General features: G+C 50.6%; 2 protein-coding genes and 1 long non-coding RNA gene across 11 annotated transcripts in view; 2 read left to right on the top strand and 1 right to left on the bottom strand.

Moving 5' to 3' along the window:
- The window catches only part of HOXB3 (homeobox B3), a 55,208-nt gene extending 37,965 nt beyond the window's left edge, over nt 1–17,243 (top strand). For 5 of the 7 annotated variants that reach the window (XM_036223832.1, XM_036223830.1, XM_036223831.1 and 2 more), the window contains 3 exons: nt 10,479–10,566; nt 13,527–14,125; nt 14,937–17,243. In XM_036223832.1, coding sequence (XP_036079725.1) covers nt 13,678–14,125; nt 14,937–15,784 — 1,296 coding nt within the window. In that variant the 5' untranslated portion in view covers nt 10,479–10,566; nt 13,527–13,677 and the 3' untranslated portion in view covers nt 15,785–17,243. Of the gene's footprint in view, nt 1–2,529; nt 2,598–7,156; nt 10,383–10,478; nt 10,567–13,526; nt 14,126–14,936 lie in introns of those variants that run through there. The other 2 variants (XM_036223833.1, XM_036223834.1) reach the window with 2 other exon arrangements.
- Nucleotides 15,057–20,605, bottom strand: LOC107520685. 3 transcript variants are annotated; one of them, XR_001599379.2, is made up of 5 exons: nt 19,361–20,605; nt 17,631–17,717; nt 16,164–16,219; nt 15,719–15,778; nt 15,057–15,192 (listed from the first exon to the last, which is right to left on the bottom strand). It is a non-coding gene; the product is annotated as an uncharacterized LOC107520685 (long non-coding RNA). The 3 variants fall into 3 exon arrangements; XR_004951652.1 differs by having other exon boundaries at nt 17,613–17,717; XR_004951651.1 differs by lacking the exon at nt 17,631–17,717 and having other exon boundaries at nt 19,361–20,598.
- A 370-nt stretch (nt 20,606–20,975) lies between these two features.
- Nucleotides 20,976–23,427, top strand: HOXB2 (homeobox B2). Its single transcript, XM_016164603.2, has 2 exons — nt 20,976–21,594; nt 22,343–23,427. The coding sequence occupies exons 1-2, from the start codon at nt 21,210–21,212 to the stop codon at nt 23,014–23,016; spliced, it is 1,059 nt and encodes a 352-aa protein (XP_016020089.1). The 5' UTR covers nt 20,976–21,209; the 3' UTR covers nt 23,017–23,427.
- The last annotated feature ends 3,960 nt before the right edge of the window (nt 23,428–27,387 follow it).

Below are 27,387 nucleotides of genomic sequence, written 5' to 3' on the forward strand. Positions count from 1 at the left end.
TCCCAAATCAGCAAGTTTGAAAAGACTTAAAAAAAAAATAGATATATTTTGTTCATTTAACCATGAAGCACTCTGCCTCTTACCAGTTCTGCACACACACACCCCATTTGCTTTCGTGCTGTTCAGGGGATGGGGTAGAAAGCATTTTATGGAAGGGGCTCTAGGAAAACTGCTGACTCTGTCTTCTCCCGAGACTCTGCTGGTGTCCACTTTCTCTATATAATTATAGTGTTTTCCTTGTGCCTTTGAGAAGCTGGGCTGCCACTGCTTTAATGACCAGAGGAGTTGGATAGAAAGATGAGGAGAGAGGGGATGAAGGAAAAAGAGAGGGCCCCAGAGGGAGAACAAGCAGCAGGAACCCTTCCTGAGGTGGCGAGTCAAGGCAGAACCCAAGGAGAGGATGACAGGGAGAGTGGAGACAAAAACCAGAGAGGCAGGGAGGCTGTCCTGGAAGAATGAACCCCACAACTTGGACGCATGTACACACACACACACACACACACGTTAAGTGAGAAGAAGGAAAGTGGAAAAAGTGGAAAGGAAACCACTCATTTTGCCTTCTTCTCTGTAGAAGAAAATATCTCCATGAGAGAAGGGTGAGTCTTCCCCACAGAGGGCCCTGAGGCCAAGGGCTCTACATTGTCCCAAGGAGCAGGACAGCCTAGTAAAGGAACCCAGAAATGACTTCTGGAGACACTCCTAAGTCCTTGGAAAGATTCAATTCAAAGTCACTTAAGACACAGGGTGAGGTAGTACTGAGAAGACAAAGGGGCTGTAGAAAGGGACAGACAACAGAGATGGTTAGGAGAGAGAGAGGGAGAGAAAGAGCGAGAGAGACAGAAACACAGAGAGTCCAAGCCCTTGGGTGGGGGGCAGGCATAGTGGGGAGAGGGCTTCAGGGTCTGGAAGCTCCTCCAGAGGCCATGCTTTCTTTACAAGCAGCTGCCTAAATCTGGGGCCATCCCAGAAGCAACTGCCTCTAGGGTAGCCCCTGGGGTTGCTAAATCAGGTGTGAGGGAGCTGGGGCGGGAACCAAGTGTCAGGGAACCAGGGAACGGTTAAGAGTCTCCGGCACTTGAATCTCCTCTCTTACCACCAGCAGTAAGTAGTAATTTAATGGTTGAACTGTCCCAAAACAGAACTCCACAATGCCTGTGGGCGAGTGGGTTGAGGTCAGTTTCTCACACCTGGATCCTGGGACCTTTCTTTGGCCTCTCTTCCCTCTAGTGGGTTTAGTCTCTTTCTTCCTTCTTTAGGGACTGGGATAAGTTGATCTTCTAGCCCCCCAAGAACTTTTCCTTTCACCTCCAATCTACAACCTTTCCCTTGAATTCCTGGTCTGGACAAATGGATGCGACCCTCACTAATCGTCTCCCTCCCCCATCTTTCAGGAAAGAAAAGGAGAAAGGAAAAAGGGAAAGAAAGTTCCTACCAGCCTAAGGAGCTTTAAAAAACAAAAACAAAAACAAAAACTCCAGGAAAATTGAAAAATGCAAACCTCTCTGGCCTCTCCAGTCTCTTCCTTACCCCCTCGCCACTGCTCTGCTCCCTTCACTGAGCACCCCCAACCCCCATCCTCCCGTCCTGTCCTGCCCAGAACTCTCTCCTTTCCCCTCCCTTCTCCGCCGGGCCGGACATATGGAACCCATTTTGCTGGTGACATTGAAGAGCCGCCCGTGCGCCCGCCTTCCGCCATGGCGCCCCGGCGCTCCCGCGCCTCTCTGTGCCCCGCGTCAGTCGCGGCTTCCCTCGCCTGGCAACTTGGCCATCTCTCAGAGCCCCGACTCCAGCTCTGTTCCTGGCTGGCCCAGCGGATGGGGATCCCCAGCTTCTCCGGAGAGGGGCGCCCTGAGTGAAGCCCCCTCGCACCCGAAAGCCCCGCGGCCTCGAAGGCCGAACAAAGCCGGGGGCGGGGGCGGGGTGCGGGCAGCCCTTCCCGGCCTCTCCCCGCGCTGGCCCGCCGCCCTGGGCTGCCTGGGTCTGAATAACCACCGGGATGCGGCCGGCCAAGCCCCAGCTACGGCTGAGGGACCCGGGCCTGGCCGTTGACTCCCGCGCGCGCCCGCTGCGGCTTGCGCCCTAGCGGGAGACGCACAGGTAAGTGTGGGTGCTCATCCAGGAATCCCGGAGGACAGGCTTGGGGTGGAGAGCGGGGTGGCTGAGACCCCTGCCATCAGGCTTGTCTTTTGGGTCAGCAAAAAGGCTACGTCCGATTCATGGAAGATAAAGATGAGGGCAACTTAAGAGGCCGGTTCGGACTGCAGGCAGTAGAGGGATCCTGGTATGCAGGACAGTGTGGAGGAATGTGGGGCCGTGCGTGTGGTGTGTGGACAGGAACGGTTAGGGGCTGGGGGAGCTCTCTCCCTCAGGAAGGGTGTTGGAGGTTATGGAGGATTTTCCAGGAGAGTTAGGAGCTGCGGGTTGTGAGGGGGATCTGCTGGGATTGGGGCACGCAGGGCCCGGCCCTGCTCCCACAGTCCAGCTGCCACCATGGCCGAGTTTTTTTTTTTTTTTTTTTTTTTTTTTTAGCACCTGGCGGGTTATTTGAAGCTAGAAGTACAAGGGGCTGCGCTGAGGCCGGGTGTTAAACTGAGAAGGTAGGAGAGGGGGTGATTTATGGCTTCAGAGAAGCCGTGTTTACTCCTTGCCTGCTCTGGAAACCAAAAACCAAACAGAGTAGAGGTGGGAGAAGCTCCTTTCTTTGGACTGAGTGGCAATGCCAGGTTGATTTGCCGGGATTTATTTTCCCAGATGTGGGGAGATGGTGGGAACTGTCTCTTTGCAGGCACAGGCTGTGGTGGGTCTGTGTGAGGTATAAGAAGAGTGTTCAAGTAAGCACATGTGTAGGTGTGTTTGTGTATGGCGTAAGTGCTTGGGTCGAAGTTCGTCCGGTGCAGCATGACTTTGTGAGTGGGCGCACGGGACCCTGGAGGGAGACTAGGTGTTCTCTGGTCCTGGTACTCTGGGTCGGGGTAGTTCTGGGTACACTTCACTGCCCTGTGCTCTTGAAACAGGGTACTGCTCTGTCTCGCCGCCTGCATTTTCTTTCCTCCCACGGCCACATGCAGTAGAGTCCACTTGGCTTAGCCTGGGCCCCTCTGTTCCATCTACCCACGCCACCTGATCTTCACTTTGAACCTTTAACTTTACTATGGGAAAGTAAAGAACTAGTGAGCATAGCTGTGTGGGAGGGGGAGTGAGAGAGGAGAAAAAGGCCTGGGATAGTAGGGGAGATTGGCGGTTTGAGGCTGGGCCTTGGCAGGCATGGGTTCCACCATTACCGCTCAAATTCCCCTGATGTCCTTGCTTGGGGGAGGGGGCAAGGGAGCACAAAGAGGAACAGAGCAAGGAAGCCATGCAGGATGATGGGTTGAGGAGAAAAATATTTTGACCCCCAGATAGTTATTTCCTCAGGCCAACTGGTGACTCTTGCCTTTCTGTCCAGACGCCTGGCGTTGCCTGGAAATTGTTTTGCATTAAATTTTCTCAGCCGCAGAATTATCTTTCCTCGCCTCCAGCTAAACTTGCATTTTTCCACCAGACACTTGGGCCCCACACCAATGAAATCTGAGAGGAAGCGGCTGGGCCCTAAGTGGCCATAATTTAATTGATTTTATCATAAATCATCAACTTGATGAAGAACCCGAGGTTTCAGTGAAGTAAATTGATATTAATGGGAGTTTCTTGAAATGCAAACTCGCTGTATTGTTGGGGCATCTTGAGCTGGGGAGGTGGATTACGTGTGTCCTAAGAGCAGGGAGCCTGGACCTGGAGCCTGGCACAGCTTTAGGGGCTAGGGAAAGCAAGCTGTGAGGGGCAGCTGCAGGCAGACTGACTTCTGGTTGGGGGGAGGCAGGCACAGAAGGAAACTTTGCGGGGAGGGAGCAGTCTGACTCTCTGAACCCTGCTGGCCATCTTGGGAATGCTGGTCTCCAACTGGGGGGAGGCAGCCAGGAAGCTGGTGGTGTGTGGGCAGAGCTGGGGGTCGGGTAAGAAGGCCAGGCTGGTACAATGGGTGCATTGACTCTTGGTTAAAAATTGTCAGGTTGAAGCCTTCATCCTTTAATTATACAAATTAATTATTTACTGCCCCAGTTTCTGTATCCAAAAACAGCACTTTGACTTGGTGATGAAGGTAGAGAACAACCCCTACCCACCCATACCCCTACACACAGAAGAGCAGTAAAAGCCTGGTCCTTTTTGCCCCACAGAGCCTCTGTGGGGCAAAAAGGACCAGGAATAGGGTCAGTAGTGGGGGTATAAGCATTTAAATCTCAAAAGGAAATATCCTGCGTGTGGCTGCGTTGGTGCCAGTTATTGTCTGAACTCAGTTTATTATTACCGCTTAGTGTCACCCCTTTTACATCAGCATATAGAGAACCACAGACTCTCAGTCCAAAAAGGGACCTCAGATCACCCAACCCCTCACCTCCACACACATGCTCTGGCTTTACAGAAGTGGACACTGAGGACCAAGCAGTTCTCTGCTCACATGGCAAGTCTGGACTTCCTAGAATCCAAGCCTCCTTCTTGACTTCGAAGCCTATCCAAGGGATGACTTTAAACATATCACTCTCCCGCTCTGGCCCTCAGTTTCTCTTTCCATAACAGTGGCAGGGGTCAACAGGATAATCCCTGAGTTCTCTGAGTTCTAATCTTTAATAACTTTCTAGTGCTTGGATGCAGCTCTCTTGCATATCCTGGGCTTCTGTGGGCATCTGGGTACAGAAGTTACTGCATGCTTATCTGCAATGTACAGGGAGTTCGTACCTGCCCAGAGCAGTGGATGGTGACAGACTGGCTCTAGGAAATCCACTGGAATCTGGCATTCCTCCCTCTGAAGGTTGGAGGAGAAGCCCAGGCGTCCAAGAGCAATGGAGAGAGAAGGCACTAGAGAGGGGCTTGCTAGCTAGATTGGGCTGTGATTGAGCATTTGGAGGGAGTTAAGGAAGGAGGGCTCGGTGGCACAGAGCAAGGCACTCTCCCTGCCAGGCGCTGGGGCCTACGCTGGAGCTGTTTAGAATGTAATTCTTGAAGTTCCTCCTACTCTAGCCAGGGACTGAATGGTGATTTCAGAATTTGATTCCATGATGGCAGGCCACAGGCTCCCCACCCACCCTCACCCTGACCCTTGGGCCTTTGGATCCTCTCTTCCTGGGAGAGGGCACACACACAGTGTGCCATGGCACTATACAACGTTTCTTCCCAGGGCAGCCAGGACAGGGGGCCTGCGAGGTGGTTGATAACCCTCCCCACCCCCGCCCCAATTCTTGTTATTTTCCATCTCTTCTCCAAAGTAGGAGAAAATAAAATTCAAAGAGGTGGATGTTTCTCAGAAGTTGCTGGGTTGTAAGAAGAAGGATTACTTATAGGATCAGGGCTATGAAGAGGCCAGCAGAGGAGGGGCAGGTTTCCAGACTGCCTTAGGAGGTGTGGTCAGGGAGTCGTGCTGGAGGAAGTGGGAAGAGATGGCAAACAACTTTATCTTTGGGATTCTGGAAATCAGAGTCTCTGGCCAGATAACTTCACTTCCTAAAGCCTCATCCCAAACTCTATTTTGAGGGGAGAGAGAGAGAGAGAGAGAGAGAGAGAGAGAGAGAGAGAGAGAGAGAGAAGGAGAGAGAAGGAGGGAGAAAGGAGAGAGAGAGAGAGGGAAGGAGAGAGAAGGAGGGAGAAAGGAGGGAGGGAGAGAGAAAGGGAGAGAGAGAAAGGTCTGACAGGTCCAGTCTCTGGCCCTATCCCATTCTGACTTTGGAGTTTTATATTTGGAGGCAATTCAGAAGGCCTTCTGCTGATTGGTCATTAATCCGGTGAGTTATTGTCTGCTAAACAGAGGTCACTGGGAGAGAAACATCCAATCTGTCAGGAAAGACCTGCGCAGTCACTTGCAGCCGCTGGGCCCCTGTCCCTCTCTTGCCTGCTTCTCCTTCCCTTCCCCAGCACCCCTCACCCAGCAGTCCTAGAGTTGCCCCTTTCCCTCAAGCCTCCACTCTGCCCACCTTTGTCTTGACATCCACTGGGATGGAGTTTGTCAGGCTAGGACTGAGCTTCTAGATGAGAGGGGACCCTTGATTCGGAAAGGCCGGCCTGCAGGTAACTCTCAGCTTGGCTCTCGGCACCAGCAGCCGCTGGTCAGCAAGTTCAGGCGGCCTCCACGATCACTGGGTAGCCTTTGCAAACCCTCGAGGCTGTCTATTTTTCCCTGCCTCCCTCTCGCCCTGCTGCCTGGAATGGGGGAAAGTATAGCTTGGGTTTTTCTTCCCCAACCTTCGTAGCCTTTTCGTTCTTTCGATCTCCGCTTCTGCTGATCCGGGTCTGCATCAGCCTCCGCGAGGCGCCGAATCTTCTTGCCGCTGCCCCTTTGTTCCCTCCTGCTCCCGTATCTTAGAGGATGGGGGATGGGGATCTAAATACCAAGAGCTGTCTTCGGTAACAATTCTCATTTTACAACTCCCAGCTTTGAAATCTTTATTAATATTTAAGAAGAGATGGAGATTCGGGTGCATGTGTGAACTTTACATGACTGCCGCTGCCACAAAGTTAGGCAGTAAAACTGGAACAGAGTGTAGGACCGGGAACCCAGAGAAGACCAGAAAGAAACAGATCATTAGATGCCCCACCCGGCTCAGGTCCCATCTTCTCCAAGAGCCGGGCAGGCTTTGGATTTGGGGCTGGCAAAGCGGAGGGGCAGCTTGGTTGCCCCAAGGCTTATATCAGAAATCAGAAGTAGTCAGCCAATTCGACTACTATTTTAAAGTAGTTAGCCAATTTGTGCTTATTGAGAATTTTCATTTGCTCTTTGATGGATTTTTTTTTTTTTTTTTTTGCGGAGGAAGGGTGGTAAGGAGGAGGGGGGACAGATATGATCTCCCAAAGGCCTGCAAGGCTGTGTGGCCAGTGATCTCTCAAGGGAATTTAAAGTGCTCCTTGTCCCCTGGTACTAGGTAGGGATTAGGATGGGAGAGCGGAGAGCTAGTGCCGGATGGAGTGCTCCGGCTTTTCAGAAACTGAATCAGAGAGAAAAGAATGTCTATAAAGGGGAACATTTTCTCTAATTCTTACCTTTATTATTAATTTTTGCTTTATTAGATTACACTAGGTCACTGTGTTTTAATCTTTTTCTCCATTTTTTCTTTTTCAATCTCTCTCTCTCTCTCACACACACACACACACACACACACACACACACACACACGCAGTTACCCAAGTTTCCCTCCTTGAGTCTAGGAAGAAATTGTTCTCTCTCCTTTCTCTAGTCTGTTCCTAAATCATGACTTCACTACAGGGGTGAAGCCATCTCCACTCCTCTTGTTCAAGACCCCAAAGTCTTCCCTCAGACCCTTCTGCTGCCGCCCAAGCCAAGTTCCCGCCCCAAGCTCCTCACTGCCCCACCTTTGTCCCCTGAAGTTTGAAAGGTCCCTAGACTGCATCAACACCTCAAACGAAATGCTCTCGGGCCTGCCTGTTCTACCTCCAACCCCCACGCTCCCAGCCTCAAACAGGGGCAACCAGCCCGTCAGAAATCTCTGAGAAAGGAAGGAAAGGGCAAGAAATAAACCAAACTTGGATCTAATTGCCTCCCAAGCATTTCGAATGGGCTGTGCTCTCTAGAATTAATTAAGAAGTTCCCTCTCCATCTCCTACTGCATTTGGGGGGGGGGTGGTGCATGTCCTCTGAAATTTTCTCCAGGTAGGCTTTCTTGCTCCCCAGTTCTTCTTTATGCTTCCACCCCACTGCACCCCACTTCTTTATGTAGCCAGAAGGGACCACAAGGAGTTGAGGAGGCTCTGGGAGGGGAGGGGTCCACTGCTGTCTCTGGACGACTCCTCCACCCTCAGCTCAGCTCCAGGTGGGATCCTCCTGTAGCCCGGGCTTTCAGGCCCACAACTGGCTGGGTGCCCTCTGGGCTGTCTTTTCATTCCTTGAGGCAAAACTGTGTAGCCCCACAAGCGACCAGTTTCTTTTCTTCTCTTTCAATTTCACAATTGACCTTCTCTAGCCAGTGGCAACAACAGCTAGGAGAGCTGGAGGATCTGAGGTACATTTTTCCCTTTTTAATTTTGAAGAGTGACAGAAAAGACACAAAGGTGCTGGTTTCCTTAAACTTCTGGAAGCCTCTCTGGGCTCAGTCCCTGGCCCACCGGCCTCAAAGAGTCCAACTCCATAGGTCTCTAACCAGGGCCTAGAGACCTCAGGACAGACTCCTTGCAGCTACGTGCTCAGGCAGCCCTAATGGCTCTCTTTGAGAGTTCTGGCTTGAGCCTCAACACTGGGTCTGTTTTGGACATTTTCTTTTCTTGATAGTACCAACAAACAGAAAAAATGGGTCCCACCCTCCATCCTCATCGCCCCCCTCCTTTCCCTCAGCCACCAACTCTAGGCAGGCCATAGGATCCTTAGGGCATCACAGTGGGGAACTCTGAGTACAGTTCCTGTTGCTGGAGGGTTGGGAGGCCATGGGTATCCCTGCCTCCCATTCAGCAGGGCCCCAGGAAATTGGCTGCTCCAGCCCATGAAGCTTGACTTAGAGGGCCTGGAAGAAATGGGGGACACAGGAGGCTGGGGACCACTTCCCGTGAGAGTAGGACCCTTTCTCAGCCCAAAGCAGAGCCTGTGAGTGGGGAGCAAAAGAGTATGAGGGAAGTTTTGCCAGACACAATCACCCTCTCCCGAGAGGGAGGCAATAGCTGGATATCACCTCTCACCTTTGTTCTCCCAGTCCCATTGCTCCTGGTGCATCCAGATGGGAGAAATACTCTAACTAGGAGGTCACGGAGTAATGGCTGGCTCTGTCTACGAGAAGTTAAGAGAACAAATTTTCCAAGCTGCCTTTGTAGAAAAGAGGCTGTCTGCCTTCTGTTTTATCCCGTAAACCCCTAGTCAGCAGTTAGGCAGAGTTGCAAACTCTCCTGCTTTTGGAAATGTCCTGGTGCTCTTTTTGTCTTTTTCCTACACCAAGAATGGCTCTTTCCCACCCCCAATCCAAATCTGCAGATACCTACATTCCTGGCTCCTGTCTTCCTCCTACAGGACTGCCTGCCTTTCCCCGTCCTTCTCAAACACACCCTGAGAAAAGTTTAGCTTTTGTAGTTTTCCTCACTGTGCCAAGAATCATACATCTTGCAGTTAAGAGAACAGATTTGTTCCGAATAATAACAATAACAACTATCTTATGTCTCTTCTGCCAATGCATTTAAAATTAAGCCATTTTGCTAGTTCTTCTCATCTTCTTAGAAGTACAAATGCCCTTATCACCTCTTAGCCCATTCTGTCTATCTAGAGGTGAGAACTGTAACAGAAACTTCTCCATGAAGTTCTTACAGCCTCTCCATTGCCAGCCGGTCTGAAGCTCAAGCTAAACACAAGGTCCTCCTTTTGTCACCCTCTCCTCAATCTCCCCTCCCCCTGCAAGATGGTCTGGATTTTTAAAATAATCACTCACCGCTTGTTGTCTGTTCTCAAAGTGGGGGGGCTGTTTAAAAAAAAAAAAAAGGTCTGGCTTTCCCCTCTACCGGTTGGAAAGTGGGCCTGGAAATTTGTGCGGAGAGAAGAATAGAGAGGGTGTGGGGGAGAGAAGAAACAGAGACTGGGAGACTGAGAAGGAGGGAGCCAGAGTGAGAGGGCGGAAGACTCAGCCACCACCAGTCCCTGGAGGAGTGAAACTACTTAAAAAAAAAAAAAAAAAAAAAGTCCTAGTGTTCTGCAGCAAATGAGTGCAGAGGGGCACCCAGCACCCCCACCCCCAGGGAAGCCACCGCCTTTGACTAGGCCTCCCAAAAGCGACTTCTCCAATTAGCATAATGGTTTACTAGTGGAAAGGGGGGAGCCGGGGACTCCAACTGGCTTTGCCTTGCATTCGCTCCTCCTGTCTCCCCTGCCAAAATCTCTATTTAAAAATTTACCTGTTCTTTAAAAAAATAACAAACAAACAAACAAACACCTCTCTACTTTCCTTTCTCACCCTTTTTTTGGGGGGGGGGCTGTAAAAATTTCCCCCTCCCCCAATAACACCATCGCCTTCCTTCCTTATCAGGCATCTAGGCTTGCTAAAGGGGGAGAGGTGGGGGTGTGTGTGAGCTTGTGTGTGAGTGTCTGTGAGTGAGTGTGTGTGTGTGTGTGTGTGTGTGTGGTGTGGTTTTTTTTTCCCTGTGCAAAAGCAGAGGCCATTGTTACAGAGAGTAGGGCGTACCAGTCTTATAGGGCAACCACACTGTGGCGGCTTGGCCGCGCTCGAGCCTGGAGCTGGATTCTCGGCGAGCCCAGCCACCCGAGCACCTTTCGGTCTTCTATTTTTTTCCCCGCTCCCCCACCCCTCCCTCCTGCGCACCCCCGCTCCTAAGCCGAGTGAATTGAAGCGGACGCCGCGCGGCTCCTCCGGCCGGTCTGCCCCTCGGGCTCCCCAGCCGGGGTGGCTATTGGGGTGGGGGGGGGGGCGACGCAGCTTTAAACAGTGGTCTTTTTTTCCTTTGCCTTCAAGGAGGGGAGATTTCTCGCCTGCCGCTCGCGCTGGGGCTCGATGTGAATATATATTATGTCTGCCTGTTCTCCCCTCGTCGGTGGCTAAGGTAAGCTGGACTGAAATAGGCTATCAGTTTGTGAATGGCGGAGAGTATGTCTCAATGATTTATGGCCCATATGACTCCAATCTCGGTTCAAGAAGAGTTCACAAGCTTTAAGCTTCCTTCCACGCAGCGACTGACTCTCTCTCTCTCTCTCTCTCTCTCTCTCTCTCTCTCTCTCTCTCTCTCTCCCCCTCTCTCTTCCCCCCTCCCTCCCTCTCTCCCTCTCCCTCTCTCTTTTCTCTTCCTGTTTCTCTCCTTTTCTCCTCTTTTCTTTCAGCAGCCAGATCCAGGGTTGAATTCTCCCCCGGCTGCTAAGAAGAGCTTAACCTTTCTCTTCCTTCCCTGTTCTTTATCTTCCTTCCATTATTATGATATATATTTTTAAGTGCTGGAAGGTGGCCTGTCTCCTCTCCCGGGGGTTCTCCAGCTATTGTTACTCTCCCTGGCTCTTCTGGGGGGGGGGGCGGTGTGTCTGACAAGGTGGGGCTCTTGGGGTGGCTCACTCCAGTGAGATTCTAGGGGGAAGCCCAGAACCACTGTCTCCCTCCCTCTCTCTCTCCTGAGAAACCATATGGAGCCTGGATTTTTCCAACATGGAGGCAAGGAAAATAGACATGTTTGGCTTGATAGAGCTGCTCCCCACCCCCTCTTCTCCTGGATCCCCAGATCTCAGATCCCTTCGGCACCTTTCCCTTCTCACTGTCCTGTCAGCCAGGCCTCTGCGCCCTCCAGCCCAGCCCGGCAAAGTATCGGAGCAGAGTTGCTTAAGCGCCTTTTAATTCGGTTACCTCCAGCGCCCAAACTTGCTGCTGCTCGTATGGCTCGGCCCTCAGCCCTGTGCTCTTGGAACCTGCCACTGCTAACCATTACGGCATCCTGAATGCTTTCTTTTCGCCTCCTTGGGCTAGCATAGCTAGTCGCCAGCCACCGCGGCAGGAGCGGCTGAGAGAACCCGGCAGCGGCAGCCAGGGACTAAGCCTGCCGGCAAACCTTCTGGGTCCTTCCTCGCTGCCGCCGGCAGAGTCTCCATTCTTTCCTATCACGTCTCTGGCCCCTCTGCTTCCCACACTCGCCTGGCCTTGGTGCTGAGATGGTTTGCAGGTTTATTGCAGGGGGAGCAACAGAAATTTCGACCCCAGGCACCTAGTCAAATTATCATTTTATCATCATCCTCATCCTCATCCTCATCCTCCTCCTCATCATTATTGCTTTAACAATCATTTAGACTAAATAAAGCCAGGTCCCAGCCAGCCAACCCCTCCAACATTTTTATTTTATTCTCCTCTCTATTAATAACAAACTAAACTGATGCCTGTTAATTAATTTCCCCTTCAGCTAGGACTTCTCCGAAGTTAATTTTGGTTAAAGCATCAGAGGCTAGTGGTAGTAATAATAAAGGGATTGGGTCAGCCTGGTCAATCGAACTCCAGTTCTCCTTTCTGAAAGGACCTGCTGCTTTGCAAACCCATGTGTATTTCCCAGAAACAAATTCTTCCTGGAAACCAATCGGAACTCAGGGCCACCCCAGCTTTCGAGTATAAATCTGTGCCACTAAGAAGGGGATTTATGTGTGGGAGGGACTTCCTTCACCTACACACTTTTTCTTTTATTTTCCTATTTTTATTTTTCTTTGGAGTTGGCCAACTGGACTGAATGAAATTTAAGTGTTCCAAACGCACATGTTAGAAGAGAGGGTCAGTCTGGAGGTTTTATGAAAAGTGATGGTGAGGTATTGGGGAAGATAGATGGGGGACTGGGGGAGAAATGAAGTCAGAAGTTTCAGAAGAAATACACAAAATCCTATTACAGCTTGAACCTTTATTTTTCTGGCACACTTTTAAGAGGCTGCATGAAAATAATGACTATGTATTTTTTAAGCCTCAGAGAACTTCAGTAAGCAGGGTACCCTGTTTCCAACCCAGAGAATATTGTTCAGATTGCTTTGTTTACTTTCTTCTTCCCTAAGGAAAAAAATTTCTCTTTTAGAAAGTACTTTCCCATCTCTTGGTAAAAAGTTCAGCAGTTACCTACTTTCTTTTTTTCTTCTTTTCAAGAAATCAAAGGAAACAAACTCAAGAAAAGGGTGGGAAAAAAATTAAGTCTGATGAAAAAAAATAAAGGAGGGGGTAGACATGTGCCAAATGGTCACAGCATCAACCAGCCTGGCCAGGGAAATGGAAACAATTCTACTCCACTGGAGACCCCTGCGGGACTGCCAGTTGCCAGGTCCCACTTTGCTTAGTAGACTCAGGCTAGAGGTGGTGGTACCTGAAGCAGGGACACGGGGGAGGCTCGGTTCCGCTGGCTCTGGAGATTAAAAATCTTCAGGAAGTTTCTAGGTCAAGCCGTTGTTGGTGGTTGTCTTCGAGAGATGGGAGGGGAGATTATCCTTTACACTATAAGCTTTTCTGCTCAACTTATTTCTTCATTTTGTCTCTTTTGGAGATCTTCGTTTTTTCTTCCAGGCTAGTCTGTGCTTGGGTGAGAGAGACCTAAATGGACATGGAGGTAGGCAGAGGCAGGAGGACTCTCAGCTCAGAGGAGGGTGTCGATGACGCTTTTATTTTGGAGTCTCCCAGTCTCCCCCCTCTTGAGCCACCCTATCCCAGAGTTGGGAGGGGGAGGTAGGGAGATAGAGGAGAGAGGTCAGGGGCTAGTGTGCATGCAGGAGAGAAAGCAATGATTCTTGCAGGAGTACGTTTCTATACCTAACCAGTCCCTAAAGGAATACAGTCTTCATTTTTAAGTGGAAATGAAAACCAGTGGGCTTTTTCTTTAAAATTAAAGTGTTGAAATAAGAGAAATCCATTTCAGGTCAGGAAGTGGCCTCAGCATCTGCTGTGAAGATGTTGGGGTGGGGGAGAAGAAAAAACCCTATTGATGTCAGTTCCCTTTTCAGTTCCTAAGATGGATTCGAGCCCCAGTCTTCTTCTCCCCCTTGTGTCTCTTCTCTCACCCCGCAGGTCAGCCGCTCCGAAAAGACCCCGGGAGGAGGGGGGCAGAACTGGGAGGGGGGGTCCGGAGCCTCACGTGACCCCCAGGGGTGCCAATGTCCGGTTGTGAGGGTATCAGGCCCTTGCAAGTTGCCATCCACTGCCCGGGCTTCGCCCAGCGATGCAGAAAGCCACCTACTACGACAACGCCGCTGCTGCACTCTTCGGAGGCTACTCCTCGTACCCTGGCAGCAATGGCTTCGGCTACGACAGTGCTCCCCAACCCGCCTTCCAGGCCGCCACGCACCTGGAGGGCGACTACCAGCGCTCAGCGTGCTCGCTTCAGTCCCTGGGCAACGCCGCCCCGCACGCCAAGAGCAAGGAGCTCAATGGCAGCTGCATGAGGCCTGGCCTGGCCCCCGAGCCCCTGTCTGCCCCACCCGGCTCACCCCCGCCCAGCGCCGCACCTACCAGTACAACTAGCAACAGCAGCAATGGGGGCGGGCCGGGCAAAAGCGGCCCTCCCAAGTGTGGTCCCGGCTCCAACTCCGCCCTCACCAAACAGATATTCCCCTGGATGAAAGAGTCGAGGCAAACGTCCAAGCTGAAAAACAGCTCCCCCGGCGCAGGTACTAGCTCTCTGCCTTCCTCATCGTCTGCTTTTGTCCGGGCCAGGAATGTCACTGTTATTCTAGCACCCAGGCCCTAGGCGCCCAGGTGGCGGCGGCACCGGCGGAGTTCCCTTACCTTCCTCTTACCACCTAATGACCCCTGACCCCTCCAACACCCTCTCCTGCCAGCCACCCTCCACCCAAACACCCGGGGAGTTCTGTAAGGCCGCGCGCTCAGCCTCGGCCCTTTGCGAGGCCGCCGAGCCAGGAGACGCAGAGTCGTCAACGATTGATTATTATTAAGTATGATTACTGTGGGTATTAATCACAATTGCTCCGGCGGCCCGGGGTCCCGGCCTCCAGGCATGGCAGCCTCTTCGCGTCACACTTTTGTGCCTTGCACACGGATGTGCAGATTCCCTCAAGGGTCTTCCTCAGCCACCCACCCTGTCCACGGACCTGGCAGGAAGGTGGGGGGAGTGTCTTTCCAGACCTGGAATTGGGCATGGGGGTGAAAGGATGCGCGATAAAATTCAGACCTAAATAAATGGCCATGCGGCTCTGTCTGCGTGACATGATCAAATTTTCATAAGCTGGGGCAGCGAGAGGAGAACAGGTCTCTTAATAAATGCCACTATTATAGAGTGTCCGCTAATGCGACGGGCGGTGGGGGGGGGGGCGAGGAGGAGGCGGGGACGGAAGGGGAGGCGGCGGGGGCTCTGAGTCCAGGCCTGGATTTATTAAGAAACGATGCATTCAATTTCGGCGTGTTCAGTAATTATCTTTTATTTCATTTTCTCCCCTTCCCACCCCTCCCCTTTGGATCCAGCGGAGGGCTGTGGCGGCGGCGGCGGAGGAGGAGGAGGCGGAGGAGGCAGCGGTGGCGGCGGCGGCAGCGGGGGCGGCGGCGGGGGAGGGGACAAGAGCCCCCCGGGGTCAACGGCGTCCAAGCGGGCGCGGACGGCGTACACAAGCGCACAGCTGGTGGAGCTGGAGAAGGAGTTCCACTTCAATCGCTACCTGTGCCGGCCGCGCCGCGTGGAGATGGCCAACTTGCTGAACCTCAGCGAGCGGCAGATCAAGATCTGGTTCCAGAACCGGCGCATGAAGTACAAGAAGGACCAGAAGGCCAAGGGCTTGGCCTCATCATCAGGGGGCCCCTCCCCCGCCGGCAGCCCCCCGCAGCCCATGCAGTCCACTGCCGGCTTCATGAACGCCTTACATTCTATGACCCCCAGCTACGAGAGCCCGTCCCCGCCCGCCTTCGGCAAAGCCCACCAGAACGCCTACGCGCTGTCCTCCAACTACCAGCCCCCACTCAAAGGCTGCGGCGCCCCGCAGAAGTATCCTCCGACCCCGGCGCCCGATTACGAGCCCCACGTCCTCCAAGCCAACGGGGGCGCCTACGGAACGCCCACCATGCAGGGCAGCCCGGTGTATGTCGGCGGGGGTGGCTACGCGGATCCGCTGCCGCCCCCTGCCGGCCCCTCCCTCTACGGCCTCAACCACCTTTCCCACCACCCCTCGGGGAACCTGGACTACAACGGGGCGCCCCCTATGGCTCCCAGCCAGCACCACGGACCCTGCGACCCCCACCCCACCTACACAGACCTCTCTCATCATGCGCCTCCTCCTCAGGGTAGAATCCAAGAAGCGCCCAAATTAACACACCTGTGATGGGAAAGGGAGGGCGGAGGAGCGAGGTCATGGGGGAGGAAAGAGCCAGGAGAGGCAGCCTGGAGTTCTGAGAAAGGAACCCGGGAGGGAGGTGGTAGTGAACCTTCCTGGGAAGAACGGGCCTGGAGCTCTTTCCCCTCCCCCTGGCCTGAGAGGTTGCTTTTTTAAGTCCTCTGGCCCTGTTTCCATCTGCCTGCCAACGCGTTGGAAAGGAATCCACAGCCGACTGGAGATGACCCCATCAACCCGAGGCCTTCAGCAATATCCAGTTGGAACTCCGCTCTCGGGTGTGGGGTAGAGGAAGAGGAGATAGGGAAACAAGGCAGAGAAGAAGCACATTTAAAAAATGGGATGGCTCGGCCATCACCAACCAACTTACCTTCCATCTCTGGGTAACTCCCCCAAATCTTGATTTTTTTTTTCCTTGCAATTCTCCTTTTAAGAAATTATAAAACACATTTCAAAACCAAGGCACAGAGCACGCTCCCTTCCCCCTTCTCTGAAGCCTCAAATTTCCTCCCATCTACTTGAGGTTAATTGGGCACTCCCTTTCTAGCCCCATATTTTTCTGTTCTAGGCCATTAATATCTATACCCCACCCCCATCAATTACAGTTTTCAGAGGGCTCAGGGATGGTAAGAGATCCTGAAAGTGAGAGCTGTCTATATTATAAATATATATTTTTTTCATTTATGGAAAAGCTGGGAGGTGAGGACAAGCAAGTTGTCAGGACTCAAGGTTTGCCCATTCTGCTGCCTCCCATCTCAGCTCCAAGTACATCCCCCTCTCTCCACAGAAAGCAATCGGTGACACGTGGTTCTACACTTTTCTTTTCTTCTGTTGCTCTCTTGACTTAACGTGAAAACAGGGTATATTTTAACAAACTGTTTGTCCCAGACAGGGGCTGCAGCCAGGTCTGTGCGCCTTGCTCAACCCCCTGACAGGACACTTTTGTTGCACTTAGAGTTTACATTTTAATGGATATAAAAACAACTGTGAGAGATGTCTGGGCCTGCAAGAGTCCAGTATCGCTCAAAAAGTGTGTGTTCTAGTGAACATTTTCATATATATTTATTGGTTATAGCCTGTTAAAATATTTTCTTTTTTGTATTATTTATCCCCTTACATTATGTATTTATATGAGAAAAAAAGGAAAAAAACTGTACTTTTTTAGTATTTACTTGTTATAAAGGATGTGTTTCCTGTCATGTAAAACCAGCTATTTTAGTTATTGTACTCTAGAAAAGAGCTGTAGATTTATGTTAAACTCGTACTTATAAGCAATTGTAATTAGTTCTAAAAGGCATGAACTCAGCTCCTAATTGTCACTGTATAGTCCTGAATTTGTAGAATTAGAGTTAATTGGAACTTTCTTTGTTCTTCAGTAGTTACTTTTTTCCTTACTTAAAAGGGTTGTCTGTCAAACAATTCTTGAATAAACTTTCTGTTATCAATTTTATCTTGTCCTAGTGGTCCAATTTAGATAGCAGAGCAAGGCTGCTGACTGCCAAATTCCCCCCAAGGGAGGAAGGACATTGAAGCCCCTGTCCTGGCCTTTTCATCCACTGCTCAGGCCCCTACCTCCTCTTGCCTGTCTCAGGTTTATACAGTTTTACTCAAATGAGCCTGGACCATCCTGCGAAATTCTTTAGCTAAAATCTGAATAACAAGTTAGGGGGAAGGAAGATTCTTAGGTACCCTCTCTAGGTCTTTCAGTTTGGCTTCTTAGCCTCTCTATTTTTCTCATTCATTAACCTTTTGTCTTCTCTCCTTCCGCCACAACTTCCTTGCCCCGCCCCTGCCCACCACCACCACCACCACCAACAACAAAAATCTGGCTGATTACTGCTTCTTCCACGCAACCTAAACTTCAGTTTTCTTCCGGAGCTACAAAGAAGTGGTCACGTGACCTGAAGCCCAACCACCATTGGGTCTAAAATGAAAACAAAGGAAAATGATTAATCTAAAAAAAAAAAAATCTGAGGCCTCAACTCAGGTCAAGTCTTAAAACCTAAAGTGAAATTAAATCACTAAATAAAGCTGGGGGCGGAGGGAGAGGAGGCGCATTTGATTTCCCCTGCCAGGGAAAGGGGAAAGGAGGAGGGTGGGAGAAGCTGTTATAGCCAAGCTTAAATAAAATGGTCCCCAGGCTAATGTGCCGCTGTTTGTACGATTCTTGGGAAAACTTCATTTCTTAGTCGTGCTTCCATAAAAGTTTTATCACACTGGAGCGAGGATAGAGAGGGTCTGTCAAAGATGAAATGTCACCACCGCGTCGCTGGAGTCGATAAGAGCGAGGAGACAGGGCGGCTGAAATATGGAGCTAATTCATTGAAAGAGAAGCGATGGCTGCTTGCTGAAGAGTTGCATAATTCTAATTGTAAGCGATGCTCCCGCATTGCTTAATTAGGAGCATATATTTGGTGGAAGTGATGGGGGGGGGTAGTGTGGGTGAGAATGGTTGCAGGCCCTCAGCCTTAAAGTGAGGGTTGATTTTCATTTTTATGTTGCATCCTGGCAGTCCAAGGTTAGTAATTACAGTCTTTATGCAACAATAAATAACAATAAAAAAGCAACCTGAATTCTAACCCCCCCCATACAATTTTAACTGGACTCGGCTCATCCAAGCAGCAAGCAATTTAGCATTGGGTCAGGCTATAATTTAAAGGCATAAGAGCGTGCAAAGTTTGATTGGTATCAAATAACGCTCAAGGGTTTTTCTTTCTCTTTTCCTCTTCCCTGAATAACATTTTCTGAATGATGTAACTAGATGAAGCGCCATGTTTGGCTCTTGGGGTGCAGCGGATTGATTATCTAGCAGGAGAGAAGCAGGCCAATAGAGAGAATTTTGCTCGAGTTTGAAAAACAGTTTTGGCTTGAGGCTAGAACTGCGAATAAAAATAAGGGCCTACTTGGCTTGGTGTCCCCCACCCTTCTCTCTGTGAGATTCCAGGCACTAGCTCAGCAGCCAAAGTCATGGGGAATATATCTGTGCTAAGATTCACAGCACAACGGGGGGGGGGGGGGCAGAAAGAGGTGTCTCTGGGAAAGAGGGCTCTCTTGGACTCTTTTTCACACCCAACTTTTCTGCTCTTCTCTAATCTGGCAGTACAATCTATCAGCTGGCTAGGGAGAGCTGTATTTCCTGCAGGGACAGTCCTACTGGCTGTTACCCAGGGAAGCGCTCGATCCCGCAGCCAGCTGGAGAGCCTGTGAAAAAACTTCCAGGGCTTCTCAAGGGGGTGGTCAGAGGGAGAACCCACTCTCAGGCCTTAATGTGCAACTTCCAGATAACTAACTACTACTCGGATCCTTCTGAGCCCACCCCCACTCCCGCCTGACTGCCACCCACACCTCCAAATGGGAAAAACTTCTTTCTTTAGAGCTGCGTTGGACATAACCATCTCTGGCCAGTTTTCCTCGTTTTGAGTAGTTCTCTCTGAGTCCTCCAGAGTCTACTACCCCTTGTCCCTGCAGCCCCCGCCTCCAACTGGCTCTCCTCCAGCCCCACCCTTCTCCTCAGACTTCTCTGTCCTTTTTGAACGCTCACCACCACCCACGCGGATGAATACTTACCACCACCCACGCAGCCGTTACATTGACAAAAAGTTTCTAGTTCCAGCTCCTGGCTGAGTCCCGATTTCTCTGCTAACCAGCCTTCTCCTCGCTGGGCAGCAGGGCAAGGAGGGGGAGGGGAGGCCAGTGCCGTGGGAGTTCTCCAAACTTTCCACTCAACTCAGCGCCCTTCCCTCTGTCCCTATTTCCCATCTGTTTCTCCGCTCTCGCAGAATCACCTTTCCCTTGTGCTAATACCCCCCACCCTCAGGCCTTTTAAAGGGATGCGGAATTTCGGCTGTTCCTTCTGCTTTCCCAAAGAGCCAAATTCTTTGATGCCATCGGAGGAGCTGTCAGGGGGCTAAGATTGATCGCCTCATCTCCTCTCCATCCCTCTGACCCACTTATTTAAAAATCTTCCCCTAGATCGACTTTTCATTTTCTGCTTTGAGATCTAGTTTCTCACCAATTGCTTGGGTCCCTGAGTATTGTGACCCCTCCCTCCAGTAAATTACAGCACTCCTTAAAGTTCAGACTATCTTAATCCCCTTAAATAAATAAAAAACAAAACAAAAAAATATTTCCCCAGGGGTCAGAAGTGGAATATCATCTCAGTGGTCATTATTTCTACCCCCTCCATATTCAGGGAATTCTTTCCTGCAAGAGATTTTTTTTTTTCATTATTAGCACAATAACAAAAATGGGAGAGGGGTCTGTTTGTCCTGCGTGTGTGTGTATGTGTGTGTGTGTGTGGGGGGTGCTGCTCTCCCTCAGAAAAATGAACCTGAGCTTTGAGTTAAACCTCTGGCTACTTTGGTTCTTGCTCATGTCCCTAGATATAAAAACAGATACAGACTTGAGGCTTGAGTTGGTGCAATGCATCTTAGACCCTGATTTTTTTTGGGGGGGGGGGTGGTCAGAGGAGTACAGATGCCTCCAGGTGAGGAACGTAGGTGGACATATGGGCAGGGGCAGTGCTGCAAACACTGGGCAGAGAAGGAAACTGAGACCACACAGCTATGGAGGCCAGAGGCCCAAAAGGGCCCCTCACCATCTATCTCACTCTTCTGTGTCAGCCTGGGAGTGCCTGTCGATTTTCCAAGATTTATCTGTTGCTTTTGGAGGGTGAGATGGGGATAGTGGTGCTGATGATTGTAAATCTCTTCTCTTCCTTATTGCACCTTAACACTGACCTTTCCCAAAGGGAGATGCTCCTGCTTCTACCTCTTGCTCCCACACTGAGATCCTCATTCAATCTTTTTTTTTTTTTTTTTTTTTTTTTTTTTTTTTTTTTTTAGTGCGGGGAGGGGAATGCTGCTGGCCATGCAAAAAAAAAAAAAAAAAAAAAGCATTGATTTACTCTATTAAAAATATTTCAAAAGGAAAATGTCTCCCTTAGATTCTGTTGTTTCTGTGGCTTCCAGAACCTTCCATCCTCTCAAGGGGATGAGAGAAAGCTTTTCTAGCTTTTCTGGAGAAAAGGAGGTATTGGGGAGAGGGGGTGAAGGACTGGGGAGCTCATGGCAGCCAGGTCGGGGTCCTCTAGAGTTTTTGAATCAATTAAAGCAAATAATGCTCTGTTTTCCACCAGGCCCAGACGAGCGATTGGCCGAGGCCAGTCCCGTGACCACGAATTCCCTGCAATTTCGCCGGAGTCCTGGGTTTAATAGAGAGAGTCCCCATACGCTTGTATTTATCAGCAATATACAATTATAAAGGCCCAAAATTAAAAAAAAAAAATCAAGAGCGAAATCTCCCCCTCCCAAAATCATTCCATCACATAAACCTGGGGGGGGCAGGAGGGGGGGTCCCTTCCGATCCTCCCTCCTGACGCCCCCCCAACAAGCCCCCTCCCCCACCATTGAAAGCCATGAATTTTGAATTTGAGAGGGAGATTGGGTTTATAAACAGCCAGCCATCGCTCGCCGAGTGTCTGACTTCCTTCCCCGCTGTCTTGGAGACATTTCAAACTTCATCAATCAAGGAGTCGACATTAATTCCTCCTCCTCCTCCTTTCGAGCAAACCTTCCCCAACCTCCAGCCCGGCGCCTCCACCCTTCAGAGACCCGGGAGCCAAAAGCAAGCCGAAGATGGGCCCGTTCTGCCGCCGCCGCCGCCGCCGCTACCCGCCGCCCCCCTGGCCCCCGAGTTCCCCTGGATGAAAGAGAAGAAATCCGCCAAGAAACCCAGCCAATCCGCCACGTCTCCTCCGGCCGCCTCCTCGGTCTCAGCCTCCGGGGTCGGCTTGCCCGCAGGTTGGTAAGCGGGGTAGGGGTGGGGTGAGGGGCAGCTAGAAGAGAGGGGGGACAGAGCGATGGGGGAGGTAGAAAAGGTGGCGAGCCTGTTGGGGTTCCTGACTCCGTCGATTCCAGGGACGAGGAAGCAAAATAGACCGCTGGGGCGCAGGCCTGGCCGTTGCCAGACTTTTTTTTTTTCTTTTTTTTCTACAGCACATTTGGAAGCTAATGGGGAAGAGATTTTTCTCTGCTAGGAGAAAAGAATTTGCTTGACCCTTATCTGTGTGGAGGAATGATTGTGTTGTTGTTGCTGGGGTTGAATCTGGGGGCAGGAAAAGATTCGGTCCCAGCTCTTAGTCAAGCGGGGAAATCTCATAGCTAGGGAGGAAGGAGGGTGAGGAACAATATTTATGAACCCTCTCCCCAAGTGGACTTGGAAAGTGCCGAACTGAGGGGTCCACTCGGAGGACTTGGGGAGGGGACTCTGAGCTTCTGGGGACAAAGGGGAGCCACTCGCTACCCACTGCGTGGCCCGTGGGTGGCTCTCTGAATGCTTTGTTCTAACCTGGGCTGGCTGTGTGGGCGAGAGGGTCGGGGAAAAGGGGGGAAACCAGTGAAAGCGGCTTGCTTTGGTGAGAGGGAAAGAAGAGGGAGGGAGGACTGCTAAAACTGTTTTTGGCGGATGGGGTAGTCTTTATTTCAGCGGAACTGTGGCTGGGAGGAGGACACGGCCCGCTCTGATGCCTAGGCTGCTTTTCCCCTACAGATGGCTCGGGGCTGGCGGAGGCGGCCGGCGGCGGCGCGCGCAGGCTGCGCACGGCTTACACCAACACACAGCTGCTGGAGCTGGAGAAGGAATTCCACTTTAATAAGTACCTGTGCCGGCCGCGCCGCGTCGAGATCGCGGCCTTGCTGGACCTCACCGAGAGGCAGGTCAAAGTCTGGTTCCAGAACCGGCGCATGAAACACAAACGGCAGACACAGCACCGAGAGCCGCACGACGGAGAGCCAGCCTGCCCAGGCGCCCTGGAGGACACCGGCGAGCCGGCTCTGGAGCCCATGGCCAGCCCCGCCGCCTCGCAGGCGGCGCGGGAAGCCTGCTCTTACCCTCCTGAGGTCGCGCCGGGCCCCCTGGGCGCCTCTGGCTCTCTGCCTCTGGCCGCTCGCGGTAACGGCGCGCGGGCGCTGAGCCCTGGCTGCGCCCTGAGAGGGTCGGATAGGCTAGAGCCGGAGCCGTTGCCCGAAGACGCCTTCCCGGAGCGGCAGGATTCGCCTTTCCTGCCCGACCTCAACTTCTTCGCTGCCGACTCCTGTTTTCAGCTGTCCGGAGGCCTCTCCCCAAGCCTGCAGGGCTCGCTGGACAGCCCGGTTCCCTTTTCTGAGGAAGAGCTGGACTTCTTCACCAGCACCCTCTGTGCCATCGACCTGCAGTTCCCCTAACCTGTCCCCTCCGCCCAGCCCTTCCGCCCCCCTCGGTTGTCTGATGGAAACCCCCAGGACCTTCCACCCCCAAGTCATTTATACTTCTTTGTTTTGCTAAAATTCAGGTATTATTCATTTAGTGTTTAATTCACTTCCTTTCTTCTCTAAAATATTGGGCACTCGAGCGTCTTTTTAAAATCACACAGAAAAAATTCCGTTTCTTAAACTCCTTCCAGCGAAATCTCAGGAATAATTAAACTCTAAGAGGGGCTTTCTTAAAAAATAACTAGAGGAACCTATTTTCCTCGTTTTCTTTTTTTAAGTTTTAGACTAGATTATTTATTAAAATTCTTTAATAATAGGAAAAGGGGAAAGTATTTATTGTACATTATTTTCATAGATTAAATAAATGTCTTTATAATACGAAAATGAGTGTTTGTGTTGGGACGCAGCCCTTTTCCCTACAGTCCCTAGGCCAGCTTCACTCCGTTAGGTCCCGATGGGAGTTTCTGTGGCTCTAGGCCGGCTAAGCCCGGATGCTACAAAAGTGGCCCCATTTGGCCATCGCTTCTCCGCCTGCCTGCAGCTCCAAAAAGTCGGGGTTTGCTGGGCGCTCTGTCACCTCGCCAACCTCTAACAGATGGCCTTTGGCCCCGCGCGGGTGTTCCCGGGCTTCTGCTTAGACATAAAGGCGGGTGGGTTCAGGGAGAGGGTGTGCTGCCCACAGAAGAGCGTGCGAGGAGAGGTCTTCGGGACAGGATTTGGAGTCGTGGCGGGGGCCCAGAGGTTTAGCCGAATTGGGAGAGGGTCCCTAGGGTTTCCCAGGCTTCTTTCAGTGCCCCAAGTGGGGTGGAGGATCTTTTCCCCGGAGCGCGGGAAAGCTGGGGACGCGAGGCCTGGGGACGTGGCCGGTCCAAGGAGTGGAACGGGGACGGGACTTTTCTAGGGAAGCAAGACCCCGACCCCCGGGATGGTAACGAGCCTGCAAGTGGGCAAGAAAGGAGGCCGGGTGAAAAATGCAGCGGGGCTGAACGTCAATGCTCTTCGGTCCCCGCAGTCACTCTAGGACCTCCGGGGTCGGTAGAGCATCCGGAGAGCCGCGAGGCGAACCGCCCAGGGAGGCCCGGGCAGCGTGGGCAGGCGTTTGGCCTGCAGGGAGGAAAGGAGGAGCGAGGAGAGCGGGAGGGATACAGGGGAGCAAGGAAGATGCTCAAAATGGCGCTGGACCCGGCGGCAGGGAGCGCGAGGGAAGAGCCGGTGGCCGCCATGACAGCCGCTTCGGGAGGTGCGGGGTCCCTGGCAGGGCATCCGTCCCGCAGCCCACCTTCTCCTTTCCGGGGCGCCCAGACGCCAGTGAAGAAAGGGAGCCAGGGAGCCTCCTTTCAGTTTTTGTTTTATTTTAAACATGCGCCCAGCAGATGTTGAGGACGCTAGATGGACGGAGATTCCACGTGGGGGTGGGAAGGGGAGGGGGCGCGGCGGCTCTGCAGGCCCCGGATGGCCTGGGCGACTCAGGCTTTTGATCCTTCGCTCTGGGATCTGAAGCCCGGCCAGAGCTTTCTCCAAATGCAGACCTACCTGTCTTTGCCAACAACTTCATCTGCCATCTCAACACTATCTCCTATCGCCCACAGTGCACCCTGCCTGGCGACTTGCAAACCCGGTAAGCGGGAAGCAAGGATCGATCTTCCCCATCTGCCTTCTGGTTTCTTCCGGGGAACGTGGAGATTTAAGGGGCTCCGGAAAGCCATCCATCCTCTTTAGGTTTATTTAATATTTCTCTGGCTCAGAAACAGACACTGCAGGGCTACCTCCCTAGCAGATGCTGCCGTTCTCTAAAAGTAGTTTATTTCCTGGGCCTCCCAGACTTTCTCCTGGACCAGCCTGACGGGGATTTGGAGTACCAAGCACGGAAAGGCAACAACTGTCAAGAAAAGCCAGGAGCCCACATAGGTTGTGACATAAAGGACTAGATAGGCTTTCACATATTTTTTTAAACTGATCTCTCAGCGTGAGAAATACAGGCATCGTATTCAGCTGAAATTTAATCCCTTAAACTGTCTTAATATAGAATTCATCTCCTGCATTAAATTATTTTATGTCATGTTAAATTGCACTTATTTCTTTCATAAATTAATATAGAACAATTAGATGTGTTATAATAATATTGTGTTTCTTATTAGTTTATTTTTCCTCAAAATATATAGGTATGAAATAAATTCAATATATTAAAGTAATAATACACAGCTTATTGGCTTGTGTGTTTATTTTCCCCATAAATTAGTGGATGTACAATACATTAAAATCACACTATACATCTCATTGGTCTGTGTGTTTATTTCTCCATAAAATATGCCCATAGGCAGTGTTTAGCATCTTAAAAATCACAGCACATAGCCATCTTTACACTAACAAAATGAAAAAGACATTTCAACTGGGGCTTTGATTTCTATGGACAGCCAAACTGGATAATTTGATCTAATTAAAAATGCTCTTTCAGCTATAGCAGGTTGTTACAAAGATCAAGAATACCAGAAGGATCTTGCTAATTGCCCACCTTACAGCTTTCTTTGGTCAAAAGGAGAGCACCCTTCATCAATGCCAAAAATGCAGTATCTGCTCTGCTGGAGAGAATTCACATCCTGGGATCACAGCTTGGTCTGCTATACTGAAGGGCCTCTGAGGCTCCAGTTCTCTAAAAGCTTTGCTGCTCTATGGCCCAGTAGCATCAGCACTTACCGTGAGCAAGTTAGAAATGCAGCATCTTAGGCCCCACCTCAAACTAAATCAAAATTTCAATTTATTAGATCCCCAAGTAATTTATATGCACATTAAAGTTTCAGAAGTACGGGCTAGATCATAGTGCACCTTGCTCCCTGCCTTCCTCCCAGGCTTAAGAATCCTCCCCAAACTAATCAGTGGCCCAAAGGGCAGGGAGGGATTCTCAGCTCCTGCCTGAGGCTGCATCAGTTCTGATTCCTTCCTGCCAAAGTGAGTAGGGAGCCAGGAGAGTCCAGCCAAAGGCTCAAGCTACCTGTTTAGATATTAGGTACTCTGTGTGTCCTGGGGATGAGAAGCAACTAATCCAATGGAATCAGGAGTTTGAGCATTTCCCTTGGTTGATTATTAGAGAGGAGTTGAAAATCTTTACAGACACCACACAAGACTTACTCTCCTTTCTTATACTCACAAAACTCACCACCTCTGATGCTACTACAGCAGAACAAAGAGGCAATGCATTTCCATAAGGAAATAACTTCTGCTTTCAATCTCCTTACCCAATTTCAAATTCAAAGGAATGTCTCACCATTTGGGATTCATAAAAAGTTGGGATTCAGGATGCCTGTGTTCCAAATTAGTTCTTTTTCCTTGTTTCATCTCTGGGGTCATCCTCTTTAGCCTGATTTTTCTGGCTGGCTATGGAGAAGGAAGGAGAAGAAGGAAGGAGATCAGAGGGCAGTGCCCGGTGGCAGGACTCACTTATCTCATCTCAATTGGGTCAGGATCAACTGTACGTGGTCTGTAGCACAGAATGGATACAAATTGACTGTGGTTGGAGTGGGAAGATTTCAGTGCCATCCCAAAAGCTGCTGGTCAATCTGCCCTGCTCTTGGTGAGTCATTCTTTTAAGAAGAATGACTCATTAATATTATGGTGAAAGCAAAGGACCATTAGATTGAAGAATTATTTGCAATCACAATAACCTTGAGTCGTTAAAAAAAATGTAACATGCCTAAGCAAGTCTCTTCTCCTCTCCAAACCTAAGTTTCTCCATTTGTAAAATAAATGGAAGAACTATATGTCTGTAATGTCCTCTGCATCAAGAAATGTCAAAAGTATATTCATTAGTCTTCACAAATAATGTATTAAATATTTATTGTGGCTGGTACCATGTGCTTTTTAATAGAGGTGGTGACTTTTGATGTTTGACAATTGCCCACCTCCTAAGTATCTGGTAGAATCATTTCAACAAGTTTTAATTTGTATCCTTACACCAAAATTGTGTCCTTAGTCATTATTTAAATGAGTAGGGAGAGAAATCTTTTCAACAGCCAGGTAATTAGATACAATGCTGTGTGCCAGGTGCCAGGTATTCAATAAATATGAAGATTAAGAAGTATCCTAGCCACGTTTTCCGCTGGCTTTTATCCTCTGCCACTTCCCCCAACATTTGATTATGTTTACTCTTGTTTGAAAAAGAGTAAGATATTTTATACAAACCAGGCACCAAACTACTTCTTTGACATGACATACTAGACTTTAAAAGTCCCCTTTAGTCAAGTTTTATCTGGTTGATGGGGCATCAGAGCATTAATATAAATTCTGGGTCTCCCTAAATAGCTCTGCTAAATTCCCCAGCTTACCTTTTCCCCAAGTCTCTAACAAGCA

The sequence above is a fragment of the Rousettus aegyptiacus genome, unplaced genomic scaffold, assembly GCF_014176215.1.
Source record: "Rousettus aegyptiacus isolate mRouAeg1 unplaced genomic scaffold, mRouAeg1.p scaffold_m13_p_6, whole genome shotgun sequence".
Classification (NCBI taxonomy): Eukaryota; Metazoa; Chordata; class Mammalia; order Chiroptera; family Pteropodidae; genus Rousettus; species Rousettus aegyptiacus.

Coding starts and splice junctions, on each gene's coding strand:
- HOXB2 (XM_016164603.2), top strand. CDS start 21,210: ATGAATTTTGAATTTGAGAGGGAGATTGGGTTTATAAACAGCCAGCCA. Junction 21,595..22,342: donor CGGGGTCGGCTTGCCCGCAG/GTTGGTAAGCGG, acceptor TTTCCCCTACAG/ATGGCTCGGGGCTGGCGGAG.